The sequence below is a fragment of the Saccostrea echinata genome, unplaced genomic scaffold (assembly GCF_033153115.1).
Source record: "Saccostrea echinata isolate AGI-Se365-2 ecotype Australia unplaced genomic scaffold, CSIRO_AGI_Sech_v1 ptg000009l, whole genome shotgun sequence".
Taxonomy (NCBI): Eukaryota; Metazoa; Mollusca; class Bivalvia; order Ostreida; family Ostreidae; genus Saccostrea; species Saccostrea echinata.
Window position 1 is genome coordinate 10,152,696 of NW_026889758.1, and position 22,733 is coordinate 10,175,428.

General features: G+C 31.9%; 1 protein-coding gene across 2 annotated transcripts in view; it reads left to right on the top strand.

Moving 5' to 3' along the window:
- LOC133181750 (15-hydroxyprostaglandin dehydrogenase [NAD(+)]-like) overlaps positions 1-17,941 on the top strand; it is a 38,593-nt gene extending 20,652 nt beyond the window's left edge. For both annotated transcript variants that reach the window (XM_061316331.1, XM_061316332.1), the window contains exons 2-8: positions 2,828-2,929; positions 6,016-6,136; positions 6,995-7,101; positions 7,350-7,446; positions 12,649-12,725; positions 14,988-15,133; positions 17,597-17,941. In XM_061316331.1, coding sequence (XP_061172315.1) covers positions 2,828-2,929; positions 6,016-6,136; positions 6,995-7,101; positions 7,350-7,446; positions 12,649-12,725; positions 14,988-15,133; positions 17,597-17,714 — 768 coding nt within the window. In that variant the 3' untranslated portion in view covers positions 17,715-17,941. The remainder of the gene's footprint in view (positions 1-2,827; positions 2,930-6,015; positions 6,137-6,994; positions 7,102-7,349; positions 7,447-12,648; positions 12,726-14,987; positions 15,134-17,596) is intronic.
- Positions 17,942-22,733: the final 4,792 nt, after the last annotated feature.

Below are 22,733 nucleotides of genomic sequence, written 5' to 3' on the forward strand. Positions count from 1 at the left end.
TGGTCATGACAATTCTATTTTCATAAATTAATTGCTAAAAATATGTATATATTACTATATCGACTGGTCAAATGAGGATCATGGATGTCTTTCAACTTCACAGAAAATTTCTACACCAAACAATTACTTAGACTACAATACATGTGTAAAAATGTAATATAAATAACAAACCAAAATAAAACCTTTCTTTTGTTTTTCATGACATACAATTGCACCATTCTGGTCTTTTTCCGTATTTTTTTTTCGAGGGTAACCCCCTTCCCCCTCAGGAGAAGTGAACCTTCTTATACTGACACTTCTCGCCTGTTGAAGTCTTCGCCTTTACATTATTCTACACATGAATAGAAAGGAATATACGCATATATATAGGTATGAATACTTTATTAGATTATAAGAAAAAATCTAACTTACAACTTGAGTCGAAAAAAAATTGATTAATCTTTGAATTATGGAGTGACATGTGATCCACCTGATTAAGAATATATTGTATTCCACGTGTTTAACGCGACTTAAAAGATACTGCTTACACGGTGGCTCTCTTCTCAATCCTTAGGTAATGCTATATCAGGGTTGGATTGGGTGAAAAAATTGGGGAGGGGATCTTAAGATAGCCTCTAGACATATGTTTTTGTTTTGTTTTGTTTTGTTTTGTTTTGTTTGTTTGTTTGTTTTTTTTGGCAACGATACGTGCCTGTTTCCACTCGATAATAACACCCCCCCCCCCCCCGCATTCTCTATTCGCAATGCACATAAACATAAAATTGCATCATTCGAACAACAAATTAATATTGAAAGAAAAATAAATATGATTATATAGTTCAACGACTTTTATTTGAATTGAAATAAATCCACGATTGTCAACAATTTATCAATATTTGATAATTAATTTCGTTTATACATTGTTAATATAGACTGGCATTTCGACTTTTACGCGTACGACTTAATTTATAATTACCCATTGTAAATTAAAAGTGAAATAAATATTATTTAAGAATATTTCATTTCTTTCCGTATATTTTATCACATGTTGAATATTCCATGTACGAGTGAATAAATCCGCACATATTCACCCTACGTAATCCGCACACTTATGAAAGATAACTCGTGCTCATGAAAGATAACTCGTGTTCGCCTACCTGTACATTGTACCATCTAGCGATAACCTTTGAAAACATGTGTTGTTTGCAAACATTTCATACTGCCACACCATTGATACACTTGCTTGATTAATTACAAAAAAAGTCTCAAAGTTTATTTTGTGTTTTCCAAAAACAAACTGTAGTTATAATCCATATCAAATGTCACAAATACCTTAAAAGCAAATTAGTATTCGTTAAGTGATGAATCATCACCCTTCACACAATGCACTGTAGAGTGTTGTGTTACTATTATGACTGCATTCTCTTGAAATTGATATATGAAGTACAGACATCTAGGATTTTTTAAATAGTAATACACCACCATAAAATAATGCAGATATCAAAAATGTTTATATTAATTTTGCTCATTTGATTACTCTATTTAAATTATATAGATTAATCTTAAAATGAGATGGAATTTAAAACTTTAAAATAAATAGCATAATCAGATACTAGTAGTTGATAACTTTCTGTTTCTGTGCAGTAATAGTGTTATTGATATCGGATCGCAATAAAAATTGCAGCATGGTTCTTGACAGGGAATCAAGGTTAATCAATGATACAACATATATGTGCATTGCCAATTAAGCCAAACATGTTTTGTAAAATAATTTTCTGCTTCAACTTTTCCCCCAAAAATTATCAAAACAAAAGGTGATTTTGATAACAGTTTAATAACATTATATTGATGTTGTGAAACAATTGCATCCTATCAACCTGACTTTTAGGACCCTATAGCATTTGGTCAATTACTTGCATATCACATTGAGAGTATTTCTATTATTTTAAATAAAAAGGTCCTCGTCATAAAAAAGGCATTTTTATTCTTAATAACAACAGTTTTAAAGTATAAACCAGTAGCACTTAAAGTAACATTTCTCTGTTGTCTTGATAATTTAAATTTATGCTTTTAAACTCCTTACTGTGTAGATATCATAAAGTCTGCATTAGAAATTAAATAAAATTAAAGTCATAATCATTGTGCTATTTTAGCATTGATAGTAAAACTATATATATATATATATATATATATATATATATATATATATATATATACTTAAAATAAAGAAGAAAAACACGAAAAACCTCAATACAGCTTTAGGCCTTTCATTCTATCTTCAGAAGCTTTACAAAATAAACAACATTAGGTTACAGTTATAGTTGCACATTTACAAATCAACAGAAATATATTATTTATCTGCTTTAACTTAGAAAAACTGAAACCAATAAAAAAGAATCAATCAAATCAATCAAATTCTGAAAAGAAATCATTTTTGGATGAGGCCAAAGATTTTTACAGAGGCCAGATTTGAGGCCAGGCCAATGTTTGAGGTCAAGCCAAAATTTGGTTTGGAGCCAAATTAGAGGCCAAAATAGAGGCCAGAACAACTTAGAGGCCAGGCCAGGCCAAAGGGGCCAGGTCAGGTTTTATAGTATGCCGTTATGCGCAAACCATAAGTTTGTCTCTGATAAAGGAGTTGGCATACCTATTATTTTTTACGAAATTTTCAGCAAATAAAAAACACGAAATCCGATAATTATAGCATTATGTATACTTTTTTTTTAATTTGACAAGCATGCAGGAAGCAGACATTTAAGTTTTACAAACATGCCACAGCAGAAGTCGATATAGATTTCCTGTCGCTCTCAACTTTTTCATAAAAAAATTTCTTGTTTTGCTTAATTAGGAAAAATTCAAGATGTTTAGAGGAAAAGTTGCAATAATAACCGGTTCTGCACAGGGGCTTGGGAAGGCCTATGCCAAATCCCTTCTTGAAAGGGAGAGCAAGGTAAGAGAGAGAGAGAGAGAGAGAGAGAGAGAGAGCACTTATTGAATGAAAAAAGCAGTATATTACATATATACAAAATGCATTCAGATGTATAATAAAGCAATTAAAGTATAAACTAAGTTTGATAAAGAAACAGAAGTCAATATGGAGAATGTTAAATCCAGAAATACTGCGAAGGTAAAACATGCACCTTTTTAAGCTACGATTTTCTACTTAAATATTTTTCTGAAAAATTAAAATCTAAACATTAGGTTACAGTTACATAAACAAGAAAAAAAGAAATTCCCCGATATGAAGAATTGATACGAGAGGGAGAATAGAGGGAAACTAAAACGTATTAATTGTAAAGTTTACTTGACGAACAGGAGATTTATTTGTAGTGAGTCCAATGGTTTTTGTTTCTATCACAATTAGATCGAAAGAATAATTGTACAATTTGCTTCAGAATACACCACTTGCATAGAGCGACAAATCGACAAACAGAGTAGATGTATTTGATGAATTTGTTTTCTTATAACCAGTTCGCATACTTTTTGCATGCAGTGTAGCTGCACATCGCTTGCTTATCAATTCTGCATTTCAACATCTGTAATTCTGAAAATTTCTCATTTCTCTATACAAAATTTCTTTAAATGCTGTAATAACATTTAATTAAAAGTTCTAAGTGATGAATTGTATATCCTTTTGTATGAAGGATACATCACGGTGCCTGAAAACAATTAAGAACTACATCCACCCTTTATTTCTCACCATAGGCGTTTGGTTGCAGGATGGGGTATTTTTGTGTTGTGTATTTTTCTCTGTCTAAATATACTTATTAAGAAAATGTATTTCTTGCTCAAAAGTATGCGTCAGATCATGTTTTATATTTTAAGATTAGCATCTGTTGAGTGTGATTTCATTTGTAATTTTTGACACTGCTTGGATGATGACTACCCAGCAGAACATACTGATAGGAGTAATCTATAGACACTGCTGTTGTGTTCATTACATTTTAAAGGAATACTTTATTCTTTAAAAAGTGTAAATTGTTTACCAATTCCAAAATTAACATTTAAAAAAGAAATATTTATGAATATGAAAGAAAAAGTGAGCAAGCTCATATACCCCACCTCCCACATTGCTTAGCAATGCTATGTACATTTAATGAATGGTAATGCGAGGCATTAAATACAACAAATAATTCATCATCCATCCCCCACCTTTTACATAAGTTTGTCACATCAGAAGCAGATCTGTTTGTAATATTCGGAGGTGCACGGGAATAAAACATTTCAAAATCACGATCCACGTGCTAAACCGTTTCATACACGTTGCACACAAAAATATAGTATTATGACCATACTTCTAAGCAGAAAAAAAAATAAATCGGAATTTCCTGTGAATATGCAGATCTTCACATATGTCCTAATTAACTACAAAATTTCTGTTGACCAGTTTCAGAGGAGTTACGCTTATAAGCTGTTGCAGTAATATACTTAAAGGGGCCTGAACACAGTTGTTTATAATTTAAATGTCTATTTTTTATTAAAAAAATTAACTTCAGTTTAATGATTTGAACTTACATTTATATTCTTAGAATTCAATGACAATTCTTTATAACATCAAACGTCAAACACCTGTGTTTGTAAACATGGTACGAGCTCTGTTTTTGTTAGTGTTCACGTTTTACCGGGTGTGTTCAATTTGTTTAGTCTGCACAGATCACTGAGCACAGACTGACTGGTGAGTTGGTTTTGCTTTCTCGCATTACTTCTTTCTGAACTTTCTGATTACAGTTTTCTTATTTTACATTAATACACAACAAATTTCTACTTTTCGTATTATGGATAAAGTTTACGCTGTGAAAGTGCAAGGATATGTGTCAATAAAATGCGTCCCGAAATTCGTAGTTTAATAATTTTCAGATAAAGAAGTTTCTAGACACGCTTTTAATATATTTCAGTGTGAAATGCTCTAACAACACATAAGTCATGATATTTTAAAGAAAATTTTAGAAAATATGAGCTTCAAATCTGCATACCAGCCCCTTTAAGTTCGGCTAAATTTCTTAGTTCAAAAGGGGCATAACTCCCAGGAAAAAAAATGAATCAAAGGTTTTTGTAAATATGCTCATCTACACATTATGTCCTCATTAACTACAAAGTTTCACGAAATTCTGCTGAGCAGTTTTAGGGGAGCTGAGCTAACAAGATGAAATTTTTCGATGAAATTCTGGTTTACGATTGGTTGACGTCTGATACATGAAGTGGGTGTTATACTCGGTCGCTTGAAAAATCATAAGGGGTAGTCGTTCTATTGTAATAATTCCAGACTAGTTTCTTGAATTTTTTAATTGACAATACGAAGCTTGCCGAGTGTCTGCTGACAATTAAAAAGTTAACATCAGTAACGAACACACATTACTAGTATTTATGGAACCTTTTTCTCCCTTTACTAGATTCTTCAAGACTGTCTGTACGTTATTACTGCATGAAACACTCACAAAACAATAATACCCTCAACTGCTACTCGTTGATCAGGGTAGTATAAATACAAACAAGTAAATATCTGTCTCGCAATCCAATCATTGTTTCGTGTTGATACATAAAATATTTCTTTAAACGTGGAAATCAGATATTTCACTAAATGCCAATGTACATGTATAGTACTTTTTTGGTAACTGTGTTCACTTAAGGCTCATAAATTTAATATGCATTAAATCACATCGATGCCATTAATATTCTAAGCTGAAAGACTTTTAATTTTTCCCTTTATATAACTTCAGATTTAATAACCACCGAACTGTTGCCTGATTCCTGAGACACACCCTTGAAACCACAAAACATTTCTGATTTTGTCATAAAATAGCATATATTGGTCAGGAAGATAAAAAATCCTTCACAGTTATCAAAATAAAAGACATTTAGAGTTTACTTCATCTACAAGTGAATTTGCATTTTAGTGAATTGATCAACTGAACAAGAATACCATGCGTATCAACAAAATCAGACAAAGTTTTAGAGCAAAAATTGAAAATAATGAAAGGGTAAACAAACCATAACCGAATACGTAACAGTCTAAGAATTCATTTTCTTTACATGTAGGTTTGTATTTGTGATGTGAACAAAGCTGTTTTGGAGAAAACCTACACTGAATTTAAATCGGAGTATGGAGAAAATGTTATATTCCAGACTTGTGACGTCACCAGGACACAACAGTTAGAGGGTTGGGTTTTTTTTTTATCATAAAATCATTAACGTTTGAAAAAATATATATTTCTGTAATCTGCAGGAAGCTTTACCAAATTTTATGATTAGTCGTATGCCTATAGACAGAAAACGTTATTGTCAAACTCCATTTACTGTATGATCTTTCATATTTTTATTAATTTATTGACTGGGTTCGATGGGAACATGCGTTTTGTCTGACCCAGGAACCAAACTATTTGCTAGAGGCTGTTAGGCCGAAAGCAAACAGTTTGGTTTGAGCGGTCAACAAAACGCATTTTGCCCAAAACTTAACCAATGAATGTTTTGTTATACCTTTTATTTATTTATTTATTTTATTTATTTATTCTGGCGTACATGTATCTTGTGCTGGCTTCTATGAAGTAAATAACCTTAACCCTCACTGCGGTAAAACTCGGTCAATTCTTTCCGTTATTTCCCGATCATGACAAGGAGCACACGGCAGGTGTGACCGGTCGGCAGGGGATGCTCACTCCTCCACGGGAACTGATCCCACCTCTGATGTTTTGGAGGTTTGCTCTGCTCCTATTTTGTATTGTTTAATGGACTTTTGAGCTTGAATACTGTTCGTTATCTCTGTATATTTCATCACTGTCGAACACCACCGAATAAGATTTAGCTAACCCCGTCCACAGTGTGACGTAAGCAGTCCAATATCTCATCAACAGGTCCAATATCTCACTCTGTGGTCAATTTTTTTATGACCGCTAAGTAAAACATTGGAAATGATCAACTATTTTTAGTATAGATTTATATAGGAACCAAATTTTAAAGGTATAACAATAGATCTGAATAGGGCCTATATATTCAATTTAAAATCAAGAAATTGTTCTAGAACTTTTTAAGAAAACCAGAGATGCTTTTGGAAAGATCGACATAGTTGTGAACAACGCGGGGATTGTGGATGAGAAAGACTGGGAGAAATGTATCGATGTTAACTTGGTAATTTACCATGATGTCCAATTCATTAATGAAGAAACCAATCATCTGTTCAATTTCTTTAATTGAGTGTAAAAGTTTGCAGGGAGATTATACTGTATAGTACTATGTAATTTTTGATACTATAAAGTTAACAACTGGTAAAAAGATTATAACACAAAAGCTTTCCCCCAGTAAAGTGTGCAATGTACTGAAACACTTTTAGTAAACATTAAAAATAATATTTTCGAAAACTTCAATGTAATTTATAGAATGGAGTAATTAGAGGAACATTGTTGGGGTTAGAGTATCTCAGGAAGGATAAAGGTGGAAATGGAGGCGTGATCGTGAACATTGCTTCTCTGGCAGGTAAATACAAAACTTTCTCAAACTCAACGTATTCAAGGGCAGACAAACGTCATTGAGGTTAAGCTCTTTGCACCATTCCAATCAGAGGATCAATGATTAGCATTATCGTCTGCGTACACAATGTAACAGGGTTATTATCCCCTCGCAATTGAGTTGGAGGGGATATAGTAACGCGCTTGTGTGTGTGTGGGTTAGTTTGTCTTTGTTTGCGTAACGGAAGTGACGTAATTTGCATCGAGATTGATGTCGAATGCTGCCTTGATTTATAGATATGTTCTTTTGCGAGGAGATGCTCCGCTTTGTCTTAATTATATTAAAGATGACTGTACGAATGCACAAGCTTCAATATTTAACAATTTAAGTTCTATAAAGCCTTTATTATATAGCTAAAACATTTTTTATTGGTTTATGTTAATTTCTAAAATAAATTGAATCAAAATAAATGAGTATCTCATTAAGATTGTATAACATCAGTGTCTGTCCTGGAAGCGTTCAATATCATGTCACACAAAAATCCCTTAATACAAATATGATTTTCCTATCGAGGGTTGTTTTGAAGCTTACACACCTGTTACAGGTAATACCTTCTTCGATGATAAATACAACTTAATAAATTCTGCAATCCTTTGTGAAATTTTATTAACGTTGATCGACAACAATCCGTCGTTATTTGTTTACAGTGAGGTCTAACAATACATCGATGCAGTGTGATAGAGCATCGACACACAAAATGAAGAATCTACTTTTTTCTATACTTCAAGAAGCATATGATGTCCTGGTATGTTTTGGTTTCAAAATTAGAATAATTGCGCAAACAACAATGATAGTTCTAGCTCATTGAAAATCAAATGAAAAGTTGTTTCCTCTTTTTTTTTTTTTTTTTTTTTTTTTTTTTTTTTTTGAAAATCGACATTTTGCATTCTTAATACAAAACAAAAGAATAATTATGGAGAAACCTGTAAATTTAAAACTCGATATATCATGAAAAATTGCGATATTTTTGTGAAATATCGTGATACTTTTTTTCTTCACGATACACATCCCTAAGGGCGTATAATATAAGTTCTATTACTCCTTTATTATATAAAACAAAAGAAATAAAAATTCATGGCCATGAAATAAAAAATTGTGGCCAAGACATAGAAGTCGTGGCTATAAAATAAAAAAAGAACTGCAAACGATAGTATTGTTCTCCCGCTTACCTAAAAGTCAATTTTCAAAAGTTAAAAAATTTGAATGATTTTTTATATTTATATAGATATTTATATAAAATTTCATAAAACATTAGTTCTTTGGGAAAATCACTATAGAAATCAACGGAAAACGGAAAATATTTTTAAAACATCCCCCCCCCCCCCCCCGAAACAAAAATTCCTTTTTACAGGTAATATGGACTGTCATTTCACAAATTCATACCAAAGCTTTTTGTGTTTCACGGGGAGGGACATATGTTTACAGACAAAAAACTACAAAAATGCTTATTTTTTTCACCATTTTTAAAGGGGTTTACAACTAAAACATTGTACAGTAAAACTTGTCTAATCCGGACACCACTCGTTCCAAAGAAATTGGCCGGATTAGACAACATTCCGGATTAGACAACATTTTAAACAAATGAATTTACTGAAAAGGACTTAAAGATTACATCGTATTGGGCAAGATTTTAGATTACACAACATCTGGATTAGGCAAGTTTCACTGTATCTTATTAATTATATATGTTTAATTTTATATGCGTAAAACATAAGAACAGATTTAAGGAACATTTATTCATATCCAAGAATATTTTCAAATGTGGTGATGAATTAAAGCCCGATTTCAATGGAAAATATCGTCTACCCCCCCTTTTTTTTAAAGAGCTGGAATTAGAGGTAATTAACTATTTAACACTGGCATTAAAACTATCAGTCAATTACCATGGAACTATTCTTTGCATTCAACAAAGATTTTACGGCCAAATTGCCATTAGTATTGAATTACATGTGTAAATGGGTGTAAAATGTAGGCGGGAATCGAGAGTTGGCGTACGTAGTTCTTCATGGCAAAATCAAACAGGTCCATACATGTATAATGAAAATATAAAACATTTTAAAAAGGATGACTGCATTTACGGACATGCAAAATTTGCGACAAAATAAACTTTCAAGCATTTAGTTCGAACACGTTTTAATCATCTGGCATTGATATAAATTCTTCTTTTTTTACATGGACGTGCTCATATTGTTGATTTCGTTTTGAAACCTTTGTCAGTAGTGTATTTGAGCCATACAGAATGTAGAGGGAGATGGGAAAGAATGATCACGTTTTTTCCCAAACATGTAATTGTTATTTATATAGTCTAATTTTAGACCCATTCTTACAATGTTATCTCCACCTATCATGCATATCCATGCATATCCAAAGTTAACCAAGGGCAGGTAAGTGTAAATTCTCTATATTTGGAAATTAGTAAGGACAAAAACATCGTATCATTTTATTGTATTACAGTCTACAATCATTTTAAGATTTAAATGTGGTTCCAAATTGGCAGTATTCTTTCACAAATATACAAAAGTGAAGTAAGGTTAAGATATGCAAAAACAACAGAAGCAACCGAAAAAGAACCAAAACCCGGCGTTAAGTGCAGTCATCCTTTGTGCAGACGTGCAGATACTAGTAACCGAGACAATATACAATTATGGACTCTTTCAGTGGTGAATATGGTTTGTTATTCACCAGAAAAATATCAATATTGACTTCGCCTCGGTCAATATTGATATTTTTCTGGTGAATAACAAACCATATTCACCACCGAAAGAGTCCATAATTGTTTTATTATATAGTCCGGATTTAAATAAATAAGACATTGAAGGCTGCATGATGATATCACTTTCATTTACGAACTTCTGTCGTGGAAAAATAAAAAAAATGTCCAAATTACAAGTTATAGCTTCCGTGTTTTCCTTTTGCTGTTTTTAAGACATCGAAATGTTTAGAAAATAATCCTGCGATAGGCTTGGCTACTGTTTTTCCTGCTCAGATACACAGCTGGCTCTTGCCGTTGCAACCATTGTTTACAACGTTGTTTGAGATGTTGATTGTGACGTCACAATGCCGCTGCACGCGCACCGACCCTCCGGTGAATACGGCTTCAAAACCAGTGAATATGTAGTGTTGTGAACTGTTTGCGTTTGTATAGATTATATAGTGACTATAAATAGACTATATAATAATATTCATTATATCCATATTTCATATATGTACTTTGTGCTGGCTTCCATGATGTAAATTTTTTTACACGCACTGACTTCAAATTCGGTCAATTCTGTCATTGTCGAACACCAACGAATGTAAAGAAGATTTAGCTGATCCCACCCACAGTGTGACGTTAGCGGTCCAATATCTCCTCGACAGGTCCAATATCTCACTCAGCGATCAAAGCAAAAAATCATTTTTTTTGTTATGACCGATCAGTAAAACATTGGTAATGTAAGACTTTTTTTAAGTATAGATTCGTATCGGAACCAATTTCTAAAAATATAAAGAAAGAGAAGTAAACTTCACCTTATAAAATTAATGTGTCAGTTTTATCATAACTGTATGGTTATAAACAGAACCATGTTGAAATAAACGGATGTATCATTATTGATTCATAATATTATGATACATCACGAAAACTGTGACTTTCATGCAAATTATTTACTGAAATGGTGTTAAATTCAACAATTTGTCTTTTGGATATTAAGATTTGAATTTTGTGCTGGTTAGATACTATAACCTACGCATGTTTATAATGATTTATTATTTGTTAGTACAAAACTGGTCTGTTCATAATGGTTAAAATTATCTCGTTTGGTTTTATGCATTACATTTTATCAGCTAGATTAGTCAATATTTATATCAACCAAAAACCTTTTTGCACAAGTATTGATCAGAACACGTTTTATGTATAATGTACTAGTATCAAGAAAAACAACTTTTTTGCAATCTGTTAAAAGACTGTAGTAAAAAAAAGCAAAGTTAGAAAGACAGTTTTGAACCTGTCATATTTACTTAACATACAGAATATATACTTAAATAATTCGTGGCCATGAATTTATTTCATGCCCATAATGTTTGTATTTGTGGCTACGAATTTTATTACGTGATCACAAATTAATGAAAATTTTCTAATACTGTGCCCTATATCAGCCACCTTAAAAACGAGTGATATTTTTTTTTCACTTCACTATACATATTCTTTATATGTATAATTTAAACTTTCTGGCAGGGCACAGTTGCAAAAAAATTGATAGAATTTTTCTAAATGATTAAGTTTTCATACAGCATGGTTTAGATATATACAAATTGCTGTCCTTTAAAAAGGACTGCAATACGTGGACCACATGCATGTGTTTCTAACAGAAAGCGAAGAAAAGTTTCTAGGTTTATTGAAAATAGGTATTTTAAAATTAAAATTTTCAAATTTAATGCACAATTTTTTCAGCATGATCTAAGAAGTCTAATTGCTAAATTTGCTGTATTAATAAATTATAATATTATTACCTTAATATTTAATGTTGATCTAAGTATCTATCATTGTAATGTAGCCGTAAGACTGAACCACAGAATTAAAAGAGGCTTTCACGTGCACGTATCACGCCAGGAGCGTCTGGATGGTTAAGGACAAAAAAAATTTCCATAGTGCGAAAATGAAGATTGACAGCTAGCCAGCTAAATTTTTGCAAGCTGATTTACGTCGAAATTTGTAACTTATGCTTTGACAATCACGGTTGGTAGAAGAAACAATCATATCACTGACGTGTTTACTTTCTTTGTTTTTTTTTTTTAAGCTACTGTTTATTCCATGCGATTCCCATTACGGACATATCCTTATAACCTTTTTTCTGCGTATCTGTACAACTGGATCAGTTTATTTGTCTTCTAGAAAAGGGTGACACAGTCATTTCGCGCCAAATGTCATGGTACTTCTTTGCGCCTTTCCCTTGGAATGTTCTTTTGTTTACATAAATTTTGTTCATGTTACATCCTTCTCATGACACGAAAACAATGGTAATGAAATATTTCGACCCCCCTCCCCCCGAAAAATATAATAATCAATAGTTAGTGTAGGATTCAGCAATATCATCAACCTTTCCTATCCATTTCAAGACTCATATCGTGCTATTTATTATAATAAAACTGAAACCAAATATTGAATTTTAATCATTTTTTGTGCCTTAGGGGTGTATCCTGTAAACTATGGCCCGGCCTACGCAGCAAGCAAACACGGTGTGATAGGATACACCAGAAGTTGGGCTGTAAGTACATGTACAAGTAATAAATATCTACAAAACAATTGGATAAACCAGAATTGAGCTGTAAGTACATGTACAAGTAAAAAATATCTACAGAACAATTGGATAAACCAGAAGTTGAGCTGTAAGTACATGTACAAGTTATAAATATCTACAGAACAATTGGATAAACCAGATGTTGAGCTGTAAGTACATGTACAAGTAATAAATATCTACAGAACAATTGGATAAACTAGAAGTTGAGCTGTAAGTACATGTACAAGTTATAAATATCTACAGAACAATTGGATAAACCAGATGTTGAGCTGTAAGTACATGTACAAGTAATAAATATCTACAGAACAATTGGATAAACCAGAAATCGGGCTGTAAGTACATGTACAAGTAATAAATATCTACAGAACAATTGGATAAACCAGAATTGAGCTGTAAGTACATGTACAAGTAATAAATATCTACAAAACAATTGGATAAACCAGAATTGAGCTGTAAGTACATGTACAAGTAATAAATATCTACAGAACAATTGGATAAACCAGAAGTCGGGCTGTAAGTACATGTACAAGTAATAAATATCTACACAACAATTGGATAAACCAGAAGTCGGGCTGTAAGTAAATATACTAGCAATAACGATCTGTAGAAAGGAAGTTTTATCATTTTGGATGAAAATTAATGTCTCTGTCTATAAAAATAGACTGGCGTCATTAATATATATCATAAATATAATGAATTCTGTGAAAGATTACACTAGACGATGGGCTAAATACGAAAAAGAAGACATTCAAACTTTTACAGAATGGATTAAAAGTATCAGATGTTGTTGAAATCTTATTAAGCGATAGGGGCAATATGGAAAAACAATCTTTTCTTCTGTCTTTCACAATGCAGAAGTGAAACAAGAATAAGAAGGATAACACGATCAGTATGTACTGGTTCCAGCTGACAAAGCAGGTAACAACATTGTCTGTGTAAGGCTCATTATCTAAATTGTACTTTAGAGGACCTAGGATTTAATTCTGCAAGTGGTAATGCAACTTATACCAATAGCTCCCTTTCTAAGGAGGAAATTCTTCAAAACCATATGTCAGTTTGAAATATTTTTAATATTCCCAACAGTCAAAATGAATTTGAATTACCATACCTTTACTGGATTTCAGAACTCCTTAAAATTCCTTACGAACTAATATAAATAGCGGTTTTCAGTAAATGTTTTCCCAAGCCCCTTTCTTTGCTCCTCACTGAAATATTTAAAGCAGTAAAGGAGAAACTTCAGAAGTACTGTACAACATATATTCCCGAAGTGGTGTAAATCAACTCAAAGGAACTTTTAGAAAATTTGAAATCGCAAAATTTTACCAAAATCAATAACATCAAAACGTACGACTTTTCAACACTTTATACAACCATTCCCCACGATAAATTAAAGTCTAAGCTTTTTCATTTCATAGCTGCTTTTTCAATAAAAATGGTACTCGGAAATATACTTACCTTGTCATTGGTCATTTGCAAAATTATTCTATTAAAAACATTCTGATTGTACACACGGGTAATCTGAAGTTGACAAAAAACGTTTGAGTTTCTGATTGACAATAAATGTGTAGTTTTGGAGATCAAGTCTTCCAACAATCTGTCGGAAATGGGTATCTTGGGTACTAAGTACCAATTGTGCCCCGTTATTAGCAGATCTACTTTTGTATTCATATGAAGAAGAATTTAATAGGTACCTAGGAGGAGTAAGCACCCCCTCTGTCCACCGGTCACATCCACCCTGAACCTATGCATTGATCAGGTACACGTACACTGTAGAAAGAATAATCCGAAGTCAATTTTGGCACTAAACAATGGTCTAACAATTGGTAAGAAACTAGGTTGCATTTGTAAACAAGATCATTCGACTTGCTGACTTTATATACCAAAAGCTGTTAATCTTTATCATTAGGAATGAAATACAGTCATTTCTTAGTTATCCATATGATAGAAATACACTTCAAGTTGTGCGTTAAGGAAATCTTCATTCAGATTTGTAATGAATGTAATCTTTCCACTTCTCGGAAAGTGATAGGCATTAAAATCATAATTTGGACGACTTTAAAAGAAAGAGATGCATACTTGATTTGTTAATGAAGACGTTTTTCTTTGAATTTTCAGGTTACGATTCAACAGTTACTGCTTTTTATTCAGATATAAGAAATTAGTAAATGTCAAACTCCAAGAATCAAGCTGGAAAATGATAATTTCTTTCTACACGTGAATTTTTTTCAGACACATCCTGAGGTGATAAATAATGGTGTTCGCTTAGTTTGCTTGTGTCCCGCATTTGTCGACACAGATATGCTGAATGTTGAAGAAGAAAAAGTTGTTGGATCAGAATTAAGCCAGGACTTCATCAAAATACTTGATATAATGAGGTAAGACAGAACATAAATTGCTCTGTATTGTGTTCTTGCCCTGAAGAATGTCTATGATTGACGGACCTGTTTAGTAATTGTCTCTCTTCGGTCCGAGTCCACAATAATAACATTGCTGCTAAATGTTACTAGATTTCATTCAGATATGAAAAAGAAGACCTTGACACTTTGTCAGAATGGATTAAATGTATCAGATATATGTTACAATCTCGCATTAAGCGATTGAGGGGCAGTATGAAAACCATCTATCCCTCTGTATTCAATAATCCAGAAGTGAAAAAAGAATTAGATAGATTACATGATCAGTACGTACTGGTCCCTGCTGACAAAGCAGGTAACAACATTGTCTTTGTTTGTAAGGCTCATTATATAAATTGTATTTAAGAGTAACTGGGATTTAATTCTACAAGTGGTAATCCAACTTATACCCATAGCTCCCTTTCTAAGAAGGAAATTCTTCAAAATCATATGTCAGTTTTGAATATTTTTAATATTCCCAACAACCAAAATGAATTTGAATTACCATATCTGCATTGGATTCCAAAACTTCATAAAAATCCTTACAAACAAAGATACATAGCGGGTTCCAGTAAATATTCTACCAAGCTTTCTTTACTCCTCACTAAGATATTATCAGTAGTGAAGAGAGAAACTTCAAGAGTACTGTGATACAATATATTCGAGAAGTGGTGTAAATCAGATTTGGATACTAAAAAATTCTAAAGAACTTTTGGAACATTTGAAATCACAAAATTTTACCAAAATCAACAACATAAAAACTTAAGACTTATCAACTTTATATACAACTATTCCCCATGATAAATTAAAGTCCAGACTTTCTGACATCGTTGACAGCTGCTTTTTCAATAAAAATGGAACTCGTAAATTTACTTACCTTGTCATTGGTCATCTGCAAAATTATTTTGTTAAAAAACAATCTGATTGTACACACAAGTACTCTGAAGTTGGCATTAAAAAGATGCTCGAGTTTCTGATTGACAATATCTATGTGGTTTTTGAAGACCAGGTCTTCCAAAAATCTATTGGAATTCCCATGGGTACCAGTTGCGCCCCGTTATTAGCAGACTTAGTTTTATATTCATATGAAGCAGATTTTGTTCAAAATCTTTTACGGGAAAAGAAAACACTTGCAGTGGGCTTCAACTCGACATTTAGATATATCGACTACGTATTGTCAATTAACAGTGGTTATTTCCATTCTTATGTCGACGCGATATACCCCAGTGAGCTTGAGATAAAAGATACCACAGAGTCTGACACATCTGTTTCATATTTGGATATTTTATTAGAAAAAGACGTTAATGGTAATCTGACAACAAAGCTTTATGATAAACGTGATGACTTTAACTTTTCAATCGTCAACTTCCCTTACTTATGCAGCAATATACCCTTATCACCTGCATACGGGGTTTATATCTCTCAGTTGATTCGATACGCCAGAGCATGTTTTACGTATGAACAATTTCTGAAACGAGGTAAATTATTGACAGATAAGTTGATGGAAACAAGAATATCAACAGTCTCGTTTAAAGTCATCATTTCGTAAGTTCTATGGTCGATACAATGACCTTGTCAGCAAATAAATTTTTCATTAAGTCAAATGCTGACTGGCTTTTTTCATACACATTTTTAGACCATTATTTACACACTGAATTGTCGACGGATTTTTCCGTTATTTCCCGATCATGACAAGGAGCACACGTCGGGTGTGACCGGTCCGCAGGGGATGCTCACTCCTCCATGGCATCTGATCCCACCTCTGATGTCTTAGAGGTCCGTGTTTGCTCTGCTCCTATTTTGTAATGTTTAATGGACTTTTGAGCTCGAATTCTGTTCGTTATCTCCTCATATTTCATTCTAAAACAAGAGAGAGAGAGAGAGAGAAGAGAAGATTAAGAAATTCGGGTGCATCTGTAATTTGTGCAAGATCTTTCATATCTCATTAGTTTCTTTACACGATAAAATGCTAGGTACGAAAGAAACGACACTATGCATGGACTTGGTTGACAAATATTATTGTCAATTTTTCACTGAATAAACACCAATATTCATTGAATGGTTTAGAAGAACGAGATTAAAAACTTCGTTTAAAAACAATTTTTAACCGTAGAATTCGATTTGAGATTTGATTTTGAGATTTGAAAAAAATTTCTTTATATATAATGATAAACTTTAAAGAAATTGTCAAATGGGTGACATTTTTGTGAGCATTTTCATTTACTTAACTGCTGATTTTCAGAACCTGGGGAGACTACCTTATGACGCCAAGATTTTGTATATGCATATTGACTGGAAACTAGTTTATTCCAGAAGTAGTGAACATTTTTTTTAAATAAGTCTCGAAAATTTTCTTTACCTCTGCCAAATATTTTAAATGAAATTCATTTTTAAAGACATATCTATTATTTTGCTCACGGAAGGCGTATCATTATTTATTTCCAGTATTGAAGAGGTCATCCCCGTGTTTGTCAAAGCCATAGCGGAAGAGGATAATAACGGAAGCGTGTTTTCAATCAGGAAGACGGGGGCAGAAATCCTCAGTTTCCCCGAAATAAAGTAGACATGGGAATGCAGAAATTTATTTTAAAATTCATTTTGCAAGATATTGCAATTATTTCCAAATTCTCTGTTCATTTTACAAATCATACTTTTAATAACTTGCAAACGACCTATATATGCAGAATGTTTTTGTTTTTTTTTTAAAAACTAAAATCGTAATAAATCGTTTATTCACGACAATGTTATATGAATAATACTTTTTAGAATGAATAAAATTCATAACAACAAGCGTTTTGGTATTTACAGCATTTACAGTCCTGCTGGATACGTCATTACCGGTGAGGTAAATATAGTTGAAAATGACGACCTTTAAGCAATAATCTTGAAAGGTCTTAAATACAGAGAGTCACTAACAGAGAACGAAACTCATAAAGCAAAAAATGCTCAGTATGCTTGCCCAGAATATAACATGGTCAATGTTAGTTGTATTGATAATAAGTTTTTAGTTTTTACTGTCAATGACCAGCTGTTTTTAGATAATTTACTTATGGAAATTACAGGAAAAATTATCTCTTATTCAACATATAAGAAAAAAAAATGATAGAAAGAGAAATAAATTTAGAAAAAGAGATTCTATATTTAGAACAAAATCTAACAGAAAATTTACTCACTACCCTTACAAAGAAGCAATCAGAACTTGAAGATATATACATAAGACTGGATAAAAGGGACAGGTTATTCGTTGTCGAATGAAATGGATTGATGAAGGAGAAAGACTGATCAAATATTGTAGTCAGTTGAATATAGAAATTATATAAATAGACACCCAGGATAGAAAGAAAATGGTTCCAGTCTTTCAGGACAATATGACGTTTTGAATGAAACTAAAATATTCTATGAAAATCTATATACTAAGTATATAAAAAAAATTAGACATGAAACTATAGTGAAAAACTAGCAGAATACAATGATATCCCAGAGTTGTCTTTTGAGGAATCTCAAAGTATAAAGGGCCTTGTTATTAAAAGGAGGTACTTAACTTTCTCAAACAAATGATGAATGATGAAATCCCAGGTCCAGATGGATTTACTTGTTAGTTTTTTCTTTTTTTTTCGATAGATATTGGCCCTATTTGTGACACGGGCAATAAACGATTCAAGCATAAAACAAAATTTCTCTGAATCCAACAAACTAGGTGTAATAATCTGTATCCCAAAAACTGGAAAAACACGACAATTTAAAAAAAAACTAGTGTCCTGTAAGTCTCGAAAACGTTGTATACATGTTAGCATCTGGATGTATTGCCGAAAGAATAAAAAAATACTGAGATAAGTTAATACATGAGACCAAACTGGATTTATCAAAGGCAGATTTATTAGTGAAAATATTAGATTAATATATTATATCATGCTTCAAGCTGAACTAAAACAAAATACCTTGTCTACTAATGTTTATTGACTTCGAAAAAACTATCGATACAATTTAGTGGAATTTTATACACCAGGCACTATGTTGTGTTTTTTTTTTAAATTTTGGTATGTCAATTAGAAAATGTATAAAATCTTTTTATAGGAATATCAAATTATGAATTATTTTTGCCGTTGGAGAGAGAGGTTGTAGAAAAGGGATCCTAAATCACTTTACCTTTTTTTACTCTGTGCATAGGTTTTAGGTATTTCGATTAGAAAAAAAATACTTATAAAAAGGTATATCCAATAATATATTAATGATGAAGAGTATAATTTGTATTTGTCATAATATGCAGATGACACTTCTTTTATTTCTGATGGCTCTCCAGCTGGCTCATTGGATGGAATTACAAGGGTATTAAATTATTTTATAGCAATTTCAAAATAAAAGAGAAAATTTACAAAAGCAAAACTAATTTGGATTGGAAAGAAGAAATTTTCAAAATATGCGTTTCATCACTCCAGTTGAAAGTTTGATCCAAATGCTACAACTTTTGATTTATTAGGAGTTAAATTTTCTGTTAATTTACATGAAATGGAAGATATGATTTATAAATTAAAAATAGAAGAGATTAAAAAATTATGACACAATAGAAAGCTAGGAAGCTCACTCCTATTGGTAGGTTGACTGTAATAAAACATTATTATCATTATGTATTAATTATTAATCCCAAAATTAAATCATCTAGTCCTTACGTTGCCAAATCCTATTGAAGAAGTCATACGTGCTTTTGAGAAAGAGTTGTATAATTTCCTTTAGAATAAAAAGAATCATAAAGTTAAGAAAAATGTAAAATTAAAGTTAAGAAAAATGTAATAATTCAAGAGTATAAATATGGTGGTCTGAAGATTTGTTACATCACTTAAAGAACTTGGATGGAAATTGAAGAATGTATCTTGAAGAAACTAACCCTGTCTGTTTGTTTTGGTAGGAAATCAATCGTATTCGGTAAATTTACAAAAAGAGACCTATACAAGTTCAAAAAATCTTGTAATTATGACTACTTAACAGTACATTTTTTCAAGTAAGTTCACAGAACCAACAACATTAAGTATTGAGGCTTTAAAACATGTAATGACTGATAAAATTAAGGTCGAAAAGTTTATACTGTTAAAAACGGTAGATTCGAAATTGATGAAAAACTGTAAAAACTCTAAAATCATATTTGTTATTAAAAATACTGTATACTGAAAGTTTTAGTGACCTCTTCTGTCTCTTTCTTTCTCAATCTTTAAAACTTCTTTCACACATTCCTTGTCTTGTGTATAATTTTGGTTGTTTGTATTTGTAATTTGTGCGAATTAAGAATAAATAGATAAATAAAATAAAAAGAAATATATTAAAGATTTGTGTTAGAAAGTTAAAAGACAATATGCGAACCATCTATCCTTCCGTTTTCACTAAATAGGAGGTGATAAAGGAATTGAAAAGACTACATGAACTACATGAACAATATATTATGCTTCCAGCAGACAAGGCTTGCAAGTCTTTGTTTGTAAAACTGTATTTTAGAAGAACTTGGTTTTTAATTTTACGTCTGCAAATCCAACTTATACTCACAGTTCACTTTGATACTTTTTACATTCCAGTCAACCAAGGTGAATTCAATCTACCCTACCTATACTGGATTCCTAAACTTCATAAAAATCCTCACAAACAAAGATATATCGCCGGATGCAGCAAATGCTCTAGCAGGCCCCTATATCTTTACTCCTCACAAAAATATAAGCTGCTGTAAAATAGAAACTTCAGACGAAGTGTGCTACATTCAAATATTTAAAAGTAGTGTAAATCAAATGTGATTTCTCAAAAACTCTTAAGAACTTTTAGAAAATTGAGAATAACCAAATTTTTCAAAAAGTCAGTAACATTAAAAAGTACGACTTTTCTACACTTTATACTACCATTCCTCATGACAGATAAAAAACTAGGCTTTTGAAATCATAGAAAACTGCTTCTTCAATAAAAACAGAACTCGGAAATTTTTAGATTTTGTGATTGGTCATCATCAAAAATACTTTGTTAAAAATCACTCTGATTCTACACCCAAGTACTCTGAAGTTGATATTAAAAGGATGCTGGAGTTCCTCATTGACAACATCTTTGTAGCAGTGCTACCACTGGAGCGAAAATATTTTCGCCACTTTTCGCGATCAAAGAAATCGCATTCTTACATCTCATGTCTCTTGTTTATAATTTTTATTACCCTTTGGAGTGGGGTTATAAACTTAGTAAAGATATATGACATTTTGTAAAATGAAAAAATAAAAAAATAAGTGAAAATTTTAATTATATTCACAATTTATTGTGAAAAGAAGTGATTAAAATCAGTTTTAAAACTCATTGAACAACTTGGACAAAGGGTGTATGCATGTAAATTCATATAACTGAAAATAATTCAGTGTAATTGACAAAGATATCTTTTGTTTTCAAACCAGTATCTCTTTCACTCTTTGCCAGCTTATGGTATAATGTACACACTATTTCAACTTTAATCAGGTAAAATTAGCAGCCAATGCTCTGTAATTTTCATCAGATAAATATCAGAATAGTTTTCCTTTTACATGAACTTACTGAATAGTAAATATGTTCAATTCTGTATGAACTTACCACATGTAGGAGGTCAGAGGTCACACATGTCGCAAAGATATAAGTGTATGAACTAACTAGGAGGTCAGAGGTCACATGTCGCGATGATATCTTGCCTACATATTTTCTGTCACATTGAAACTGCAAGTGATTGACTGGCCTCGGAAGTTCTTTACTGATAGCGGTGACAGAGATAAAATTTGGCAAACATATGGATTTTTTTTCAATCAACAGACCTCAAGACCGTGAACTGGTAGTAGACTTAAGTAAATTCAAATTAGTATAACTTTTGAAAAGAAACTTTGAAAATAAATTTTCATCATGTGTTTGTATTTGAATATATTACAAACCTGCAGGTTTTTGAGCATATTTGTGAAATAGAAGTCAAGATATCCAAAATCAAAATGTTCACTTAAGTCTGTTTTCAGTTTATGGTCTTTGGTCCAGATATCTTTCGGTGTGAAGAATGGTTTGAAATCGAGCTTAAACCTTTGGAGGTATGGACACTGAAACAGACGTTTCTCGCTGAAATACACGCTATCGAGTTCATATATATTTTAATAACTCGTAAAATAGTAAGAGTATCCTCAGTACCGATCATTGTACTATCATTATAAACAGATTTCCTGAATTTGCTTAATCATCAATGTAAACATTCAAATTTTTGAGCTAGGAGCACTTTCATGACCTAATAATTTCTAGATCTTTATTTATTTCTTAAGTATATACATGTATATCATTAAATGAGAAGAATATTGTATGGCTTGAAGATGTCATCACACTACCGTATTTGGTCATAAACTGTGTGATGGGAATTACCTCTCCTCCTCCTCTCTCTCTCTCCCCAATACCATAAAAGTCACATAGCCACTTTCATTAAATGAATTATGTACAATATTAGGAACGTAGTTTGAATGTCATGTGTCGTTTGATGTGATTACAGAAATGAAATTGGACGGTCATTACAATTTTGCAATTATATTTAGCGGTAAATGTCCGAAAATTTCTGTGATTTGAAATT